General features: G+C 46.0%; 1 protein-coding gene and 1 non-coding gene across 19 annotated transcripts in view; both read left to right on the top strand.

Moving 5' to 3' along the window:
* The first annotated feature begins 6,554 nt into the window (after positions 1-6,554).
* On the top strand, positions 6,555-6,625 carry TRNAG-CCC (transfer RNA glycine (anticodon CCC)). The gene has a single exon. It is a non-coding gene; the product is annotated as a tRNA-Gly (tRNA).
* Positions 6,626-6,905: 280 nt separating this feature from the next.
* Positions 6,906-9,325, top strand: part of TIA1 (TIA1 cytotoxic granule associated RNA binding protein) — a 30,981-nt gene continuing 28,561 nt past the window's right edge. For 3 of the 18 annotated variants that reach the window (XR_013389927.1, XR_013389926.1, XM_077915812.1), the window contains exons 1-2: positions 6,906-7,206; positions 8,585-8,689. Coding sequence is in view for 12 of the 18 variants with exons in the window: in XM_077915812.1 (XP_077771938.1) it covers positions 8,637-8,689 (53 nt within the window). In the remaining 6 variants the exon portion in view is untranslated. The remainder of the gene's footprint in view (positions 7,207-8,584; positions 8,690-9,325) is intronic. The other 15 variants (XM_077915804.1, XM_077915799.1, XM_077915797.1 and 12 more) reach the window with 11 other exon arrangements.

Here is a 9,325-nt window from a genome sequence, read left to right as displayed (position 1 = left end):
CTGGCGCCCCCGCTGACCCTTCCATCTCCCGCCGGGGGAGATCGCACACAGCTCAGGCCCTTGCCGGGTGACCAGGGAAGATGAGTGGGTGAAGCGCGATCGGCAAAAGGGAAAATGAGGGCGACCATTGACGGGTGGCCCCAGGTGAAAAGTAGTGGCAGATACGGATAAACGTAAGGTGCCCGCATCACACAGCAGAACATTAGGCAAACATGAAATAGAATGTGGGATCTATCTGTGGGACCCAGGAAATTTAACAAAAATCCCCTACCCCTGGACAAGCAGAGCAGGACTGATTCCATTTTGTGCTACACCTGCCACCTCCCCTATGACCCCCACATGACCTGCTTATGGCTTAAGGTGCTGCCCCACCCTAGTCAAGCTTTTGGGCACACCCTAATCGGAAATCAGCTCATAACCATGCAACCCTGCCTTGTGCCCGCCAAAACTGCAAGCCTATTCTGACCAAAGTAATAGGCCAGCTCAAATGGATGCTATAGGGTAAGGTGTCATCCAATCCGCCACCTGCATGTGGACCGACATGACTGTGCAACTATCTGCGTATCCCATGGGCCACTGGCCCCTATAAAGATGCTAGGCCTCTTAGTCTCCAGGTCCAAGTCCCTGCTCTGCTGTGTGGGGTGCACTTGGACCCAAGCTCGAGCTTGTAAATCAACCTTCGTGTGTTTGCATCAGTGTCGGCTCCTCGGTGGTTTCTCGGATTCGCAATCTTGGGCACAACACTATCCTGGTATCCTTAGGTGAGAAAACCTAGTGGCTGAGTGATGAGCATCGTAAGATCCCATTCTGCAAGTACCATACCCCACTTCCACCCTCCCCCCCGCCAAAGAAACAAAACAAAACAGAAAACCCGTATGTAAACATGAAGAACAGTGTAGATGGAAAGAAAATAAGTCAGATAAAAAGAAAGAGTGAATGTGGAAAGAGGGAGTATAAAACCCGGAGCAAAAAGCATTCACTCATTGGACAAATATTTAATGAGTTCCTCCTAAGTGGCAAGCAGTGTTGTAGGTGCTTGAGAAAAATCAGTGCAAAATGTTGTGCCCAAGATTGCGAATCTGAGAAACCACCAAGCAGCCGACACCGATGCAAGCACACGAGGGTTTATTAGCAAGCTCAAGCTTGGGTCCAAGTATACCTGACACAGCGGAGCAGGGACTTGGACCCCGAAGTGGGTTACAGCTGGGTTTTTTATAGGCTGGTCTAGGGGATTTCCAGAAGGGATGGAAGAATTCTAAGGTTCTAAGAATTCTAAGATGGGACTTTCTGCCACGGGCGTGGGCTCTGTTGTCTTTCTGATATGGCATTACCTGCTGAGGACATTGAGGACATTCTGCAGTTTTTCCCCTTAAAGTTCAGCTCTTATTCACAGGGACCTAAGATGGCTGTACTTGTGCTAATGCTAAACTTTAGGTGGGATGGCCTTAATTTTTATAGGCCTCCACACAAAACAGATTTTTTTTTTAAGATTTTAATCATGAGACGTACAGAGAGAGGGGGAAAGACACAGCAGAGGGAGAAGCAGGCACCATGCAGGGAGCCCAATGCAGGACTCGGTCCCAGGATCCCAGGGTCACACCCTGAGCCAAAGGCAGACACTCAACCACCGGGGCACCCAGGTGCCCTACAAAATGGATTTTTAAAAGTATTTATTTTAATGAGGCAGACAGTCTAGTGGAGGGGCACATGTTAATCAGAATAAACAAATGATGTATTATAGAGAGCAGGGTAAGAGGAATGAGGAATGCCTTGCAGTTTTAAACAGGGTGGGCGGTAGGCCTCGCTGAGCAGGATAGCATCTGAGCAAAAGCTTGTAGGAAGTGAGGGAGGGGGTCAGTATCTGGGGAAAGAGCTTTCTGTGTAAAGAGAATACCTGTATGTTTGAGGAACAGCAAGGAGGCCAATAAAGCAGAGAAAGAAAGACGGAGTGAAGGTGGTATTAATGGAACAAGATGCAAACTCTACAGGGAATAAAGACTCCTAGTCAAGAACACAAAAATATGAAGAGTAAGCCGTGTTTTTCACTACATCTAGAAATTACAAAGAAAGAACTAAACTCTGTGTCTTTTACTTCCCTTTTTCCAAACTACATTATCCCCACAATGTAATTATCAGTGCCTTAACCTACTAGGCCCTCAATAAATGTTTGTTGGTTGATGAGGATTGACCGTGTGAGTGACCCTGACACAGGTGTCAGCTTTGGAAGCTTTCACTGCTGCGGCTGAAACCTTGGGAAGGAGTTTACTGAAAGGACACTCGGGGAAGAGACAGCGAAGTGGAAGGGGGGTCAGAGGCTCTCTCATTCCGCGCTCTTGCCCTTTCAAAATAACACTGCCACTGAAACCCCAGGAGGTTTTTAAAAGGATCACGGAGGAAAAATGTCATCGAAAATGTGAAGAGCAATAATAAGGCGATACAGCAAACATTCATACGGCGCTGTTCAAAAAAGCAGACTCCCCCGAAGGAGACTAAACACTAAGGTTGTCTCCTTGACCAAAGTCCAGCCAGGCTCCTCTGAGCAATCTTCTCCGCTGGGCAGGCCTTAGCCTATCAAGACTCGCACAAAACACTAACATTTTCTAGCAGCTCAAAGCGGTGTCCTTGGGAGGACCCTAGCTACCTTCACAGTGCCTGTCTGAGAGAACTCCAGGCTGTCAAGGCCTCACTGTGTGTCCCAGCAACACCTGACCCGAGAGCCCGACTCCCAGGCTCTGGGAGGGCAGGAGCCTAACTGAGAATCACCGGTTACCACTCTTTCTCTCAAATTTTGTCATCGTTCACTTTCTGGACTCTGCGGGCCCCTGCTCACCCCCATCCCTATCCCTACATTCGCCCTCAAAATGCCAGGTCACATCGATACCAACTGCAGGCAACTTCGGTTTACAATGCACTCTTCCTTATTGCCATAGTGTATTATCAACTTTTTTTTTTCCAGATTTTATTTATTAGTTATTACCAATTAAAAGTAAAACTTTAGTGCAGTCTTTGCTTATCTTTGATAACACTTAAATCTATACTTCTGGGCAGTCCTGGTGGCGCAGCGGTTTGGCGCCTGCCTTCGGCCCAGGGTGCGATCCTGGGGTCCTGGGATCGAGTCCCATGTCGGACTTCCTGCATGGAGCCTGCTTCTTTCTCTGCCTCTCTCTCTCTCTCTGTCTGAATAAATAAATCTTTAAAAAACAAATAAATCTATAGTTCTGCTCCTGCTTCATGTTCTACTTTTTTCTTTTTTAAACTACCTTGAAAAAATTCACATCTCACTTTTTTCTCATTCTAAATAACCTAAACAGTATTTATTCCCTGTTAGGCAAGATGGGAAATTCAGAAGCAACATAAGAAAAGATAAACATACTTGATTACATAAAACTTAAACATTTTCAGACGACAAAAGATAGATTTTTATTTTTTTTATTTTATTTATTCATGAGAGACACAGACACAGGCAGAGACACAGGCAGAGAAGCAGGCTCCCCGCAGAGAGCCTGATACAGGACTCAATCCCAGGACTCCAGGATCATGACCTGAGCTGAACCACTGAGCCACTGCAGCACCCCAAAAGATAGAACTTTAAAGGTTAAAAAAAAAATACATGAGAAAAATATCTGCCACTACTATGACAGGTAAGATTGTGGTATGTATTGCAAACATACAAAGAGCTCAACAAATTGATAAGAGGTAAACAACTCAATATAAATAAAGACTATATATAAGTAGACAATTCACAAAAAAAGAGTACAAGCGACAATGATCAACACCAAACCAAACCACATATGTACACAAATGTGGGGGCATTGGGTAAATGGGAAATCTCTACTGACCTCGAAATTTTGTTGTTAACCTAAAATTGCTTTGAAAAAATGGAGTCTTTATTTATTTATGTATTTTATTTTTTAATTTTTTTTTTAGAATGGAGTCTTTAAAAGAAGAAATACACATGATGAGTTGCTCAATTCCAATAATTAGTTTAAACAAATGCAAATTAGATACCATTTTTAAATCTTTAATATTAGCAAAAATTAATAAGACTAACCTCAATGCAGGAGAAAACAGGGTGGAATGGATGAAGACCTCTGGAACGGACTTTCAAACATTGTTGTTGGATGTGAATGAATAAAAACCTTTTAAAAATAATCTATTCAGATAGATATATAGATATACCGCCTAACTCAAAAATCCCACATCTTGGAATCTATTCAAATGTAAAAGAAGAATCGGTTATAAGGATGCTTATTGCAACATTGTTTGTAGTAGAAAAACAGAACAAAAGCAAGAGTAACCTAATGTCCACCAATACCATTTATGGTCATTTATTCAACTTAATACTGACTAAACTGTGGCACATTCGTTCTGTATACTATTTTGCACCTACCAAAAAACCAATAAATTAGATCAGTATTCACTAAACCTGGAATACCTACGATGTAAGTTTGAGAAATGAAAATTGCGAAGTAATATCCAGGGACTAACCGCATTTTCCTCACATTTTAAAAATAAAAATCCCAAGTACTTATATACATGTGCATTTGTTTGATTATAAAATGAGATGTGAAAGCTTACTGACTGATTTTTTAACATTAATTACCTCAAGAGGGGGAGAAGGAGGGAATTATTACTCTTTTTCTTATTTATCTATATTGGCTCATTTGTGATAGTGAGCCTGTATTAGTTTTATAACTTTAAAACTTCAATATACAATGTACATGTTAACACATATATTAAAATTGCATATTTGTGTATTTATATATTTATATTTAATATAATATATAAATCAATGTAAATAATTATATGGTGTGTTGTGCAAATATATACTTAAAATATATAACAATTTAAAACTTATAGGGATCCCTGGGTGGTGCAGCGGTTTGACGCCTGCCTTTGTCCCAGGGCACAATCCTGGGGGCCCAGGATCAAATCCCACGTCGGGCTCCTGGTGCCTGGAGCCTGCTTCTCCCTCTGCCTATGTCTCTGCCTCTCTCCCTCTGTGTTTGACTATCATAAATAAATAAAATAAAACTTATATAACAAAATAATAAAGTTTTCATAGTTTCTTTTTTTTCTTTTTATTTATTTTCTTTCTTTCTTTTTTTTTTTTTTCATAAAGATTTTAAAGCTTAAGGGATGCCTGGGTGGCTCAGCAGTTGAGCATCTGTCTTTGACCCAGGCCATGATCCTGGAGTTCTGGGATCAAGTCCCAAGTCAGGCTCCCTGCATGGAGCCTGCTTTCTCCCTCTGCCTGTGTCTCTCTGCCTCTCTTTCTGTGTCTCTCATGAATAAATAAATAAAATCTTAAAAAAAAAAAAAAAGATTTTAAAGCTTAAAAGGTACTTGTGTTACAATCTGTACAATGGAATTTTATTTGGCAAAAGAATGATCTATTGATACACGCTACAACTTGTATGAACCATAAAAGCATAATGCTAAGTGAAAAAAGCCAGTCACAAAGAATCACATATTGCATGATTCCATTTATATGAAATCCCCAGAATAGGCAAATCTATAGAGACAGATTAGTGTGTGGGAAGTCGGGTGGGGTGAAGAACGGAGAGTGACTGCTAATTGGTAAGAATTTCTTTTTTGGAGTGATGAAAGAGTTCTAAAATTGATCATAGTAATGGTTGCAAATCTGTGAATATACTAAAAACCACTAAACTGTACACTTCAAAAAGCTACTTAAAAAATATATTACCCAGCATTAACACTTGTCTTATTCATCCTCAAAAGACTGATATTTGATCTCTTTTGAGTAAAATCAAAGAACGTGCCCCAGATTCTAAAGACAATTCCAAACATAGAAATCTTAAGGTGAAGTCTAAAGAAACTGTCCTAAAGAGGACATCACGTTTTTGGATGTATACATTCTCCTTTATTTAAAGATATTTCACATCATTTATAAAATACAACACGAAATGCGTCATGATTACACCGCACCACATTTCAGAGTCCTAAATGTCCCCCCCTTCGACGAGGACTGAAATTTATGTTTCCTCCTCCTCTTCTTCTTCTTCTTCTTCTTCTTCTTCTTCTTCTTCTTCTTCTTCTTCTTCTTCTTCTTCTTCTTCTTCTTTTTGAAATTTATGTATCTTCTGACTCATTTAGTTTTAGGATCCTTTGACCGGTTTGCATTAAACAACTTTCTCAAATATTTTCCAAACTAAAAAAAAAAAAAAAAAAAAAAAAAAAAAATTCCAAACTGCGTTGAGTGCACCAAGGGGGGAAAAAAAAATCTGAAAATATTTTCCTGGCTCTCCAAAATTTGGTTACTAACAAGACAAATTCTTCTCACTGAACGTTAATGAACAATAACTTAGTGGAATAGGAAGAGCCGTTCAACTGTATTGGGATCAGGGAAGGTAAGATCCTTTCTTATATCAATGAGAAAACAGCATATTGTGGACTCAATAGACCATTTTTATTTTTATTTTATTATTTTTTCCAATAAACCATTTTTAAATGAACAAACGTCATCCTCTTGCAGGCACAATCGTTTGCCTGTATTTAGTCCTAAAAGATTTTAGCGAGGCTGCTGCCCAACAGCGCCGCTGGTGTAGTGGTATCATGCAAGATTCCCATTCTTGCGACCCGGGTTCGATTCCCGGGCGGCGCACGAGCGTTTTTTCTGATTCCCAACCATCCTTAACACGCGGTGGGTTTAACCGTTTAGCTAAATCTTCCCTCCTCGGGTAACACTGAGACTTTTTCAGTTCCACGAGGGTTTTTATTTCGTTATCAACCACTGTGCAAACCCCGGAATCCAGAGCTGGAAGACAAAAAAAAAAAAAAGCCTTGAGGCAGGTCCCTAAGCTGCCAGCGCTCACGCCTGCGCAGTCTGACCCACCCGCGGGGCCGGCAGCACAGCGGCTGCGCAACAAGTGAACCCGCGGCCTGAGCGGGGTTGAAAGTGCAGGACGGTTCTGCGCCTGCGCGGCCCGGTCGCTCCGCGGGCTGCTCCTGAGCGCCCGGCTCGCCGCCATCTTGTCCTGGGGCTTCATTGTTCGCGCTGCTCGCGGCCGTTGGGTGAACTGCCGCGGAAGGAGGAGGCGGAGGAAGCCCCGGGCGGCCGAGCAGCCCCGCTCCCCGCGGCCGCAGCCGCTCCGAGGACCCGGGAGGTGGCAGAGGGTAGGGAGCTGGACCCCGAGGCGCCGGCGCGACCGCAGCAGCCATGGAGGACGAGATGCCCAAGACTCTGTGAGTCCGGGGCCGCGACCGGGGCGGGAGGGCGGGAGGGCGGGGGGCCCGGGGCGGCCTGGGGCCCGCGCGCGCCGCGCCCTTTGTTCTGCGGCCGCCGGGGGGAGGGGCGCTCCGGGGGCGCGGCGGGGCCTCAGGGGCGCAGCCCGGCCTCCCGCGAGGTCCCTCCCGGCCCCCCGCGCCCTCGACCGGTCCCTACCCCGCGGCACAGCGCCTCCTGGCTCTCCCCGCTTCTACTTCGGCCTGCCCCGGACACTCCCGCCGCGGGGTGCTCCCCGGAGAAGGCTTGTCCTCCGTCCTCAGCGGCCTGAACTTGGCGCTCGCGGCCGCCGCCCGGAGAGGGAGCGGGTGCCCGTCCGCGTGCCCGTCCCGGTGCGGGTCCGCGTGCCCGTCCGCGTGCCCGTCCCACGGTGCCGGTCCGGGTGCCCGTCCGCGTGTCCGTCCCGGTGCCCGTCCCATGGTGCCGGTCCGGGTGCCCGTCCCGGTGCCCGTCCGGGCGCCCGTCCAGCTCCCTCCGCGGCCGAAGGGCCCACACGCCCGACGCCCTGAGGATTGTGAGGCTGCTTTAAACACACAAACAAAAAGAAACACACAAAGTTGGAGGTCTGTCCCGGAGGCGCATCTCTGTCCCGCCGGGGGAAGCGGACCGAGTGCGTCTTTATCTCCGCTTGCTCCCTCGGGGGTCCACGCGGCGCCCCACGGGCGGGCGGGGTTCACGGAGCAACAGGTGGTAAACACACCCCCCCCCCCCGCCCCGGGCGGGGGGCTCGCGGGGAACGACCGCAGCTGCGGTGTCTCCGGGCCGCGCGCCCTTTGTCCCCCGGAGTGTTCTCGTGGCTTTTCTCTAAAGAAGAAGAGGCCTCGAGGAGGGGTTGTGGATCCGGACCCGCGTCCGCGCCCTGGGCGGGCGGGCGATGGGACACGCTCCACGCGTTAGAGACGCGACCTTAGGTTTCTCTCCGCCACTTCCGAGGCGTTAGAGCCGTCGGGAAGACAACGCGACGGGTTGTTTTGTTTTTTGTTCCATTCTGATAAGGGTTTCCCGTTTTTAATCGGCTGTGAGAAATCGAGTCGCACTTGTTTCTCAGTAGACGAGTAAACTTGTGGCCAGTTTGTCCCACAGTGTCACCTTCAGTGTCCTTTCAACAGGGCGCAAGAATTAGTGGGCGTCCCTTGTTCTCTGAGAGAGGGTCGTACCTACAGATCAGTGTCCCTGGAGCCCGGTTACCCTGGCGCGGCCGACGGGAACCATTTTCTCCCCCTGCCTCTTTTTGCCAGAATAGCGACAGCCAGCAGCATATTGGGTTAAGCGCTGATCATCTTTTATTAATGTCGTTGAATCTAAGATTCTCGTATGATTGTGAAATTTTGATTGCAGAAACTGCCAGAAATATCTGGGAACTTAACCTTTTTATTACGTTGATTTGGGAATGTCAAATAATGAAGACAACCTCAGCTCTCTCAGGCCAGTCTACAAAAGCAGGTAGTTAAATTGTACTAGCTTGGGGACAGGGGACCAACCATTGCAGGAGAAATCATGAAAGAAACTTTATTCACTTATTAAATGCTTCCGAATGTCAGGTTCTGTGTTAAATGCTTTACATGCTTGTTTAATCTTCATCAGAACTGCAGTAAAGGGTCCATTTTGCAGCTGAGGAAAAGCAAAGCTTAAAAGTCTTAAGTAACTCACCCAGAGTCATAGACCTTTCTGTTCATCATCCGCAACCCTCCTGTCCCCAAGTCCTGACACTTAGAGCTAGACGTGCTTCCTGTTCTTCCCTAGGACACCCCCATCCAGCAATTCCTCCCCACTGTAGTCCCCGTTCTGACTGCCTGTGGTCTCCCTTTTGCCTCCCTCAACCAAAACTCCTCATTCTTCAGGTGAAACCAGACTTGATAAGACTCGGGTAGGTGTTAATCCCTAAGGTTTCCCAGCAGCGTTTTTACTTTTAATATAAAATGTTTGTTTTAATGACCCTGCAAGTCAGGGTCTTTCATTATGTTTCTAGCACAGTGTTCAGTCTATAGTAAGTCATCAGTATATTTGTCTTAAAAGCTGGTACAATTAATTCTAAGCAGTGAATCAGGATTTCATTCATTCTTGAGGAAAAGGTAGTCA

This window comes from Canis aureus, chromosome 11 (genome assembly GCF_053574225.1).
Source record: "Canis aureus isolate CA01 chromosome 11, VMU_Caureus_v.1.0, whole genome shotgun sequence".
NCBI lineage: Eukaryota > Metazoa > Chordata > Mammalia > Carnivora > Canidae > Canis > Canis aureus.
The sequence above is the reverse complement of the archived record's forward strand: the minus strand, read 5'-3'. Positions and strand labels throughout refer to the sequence as shown.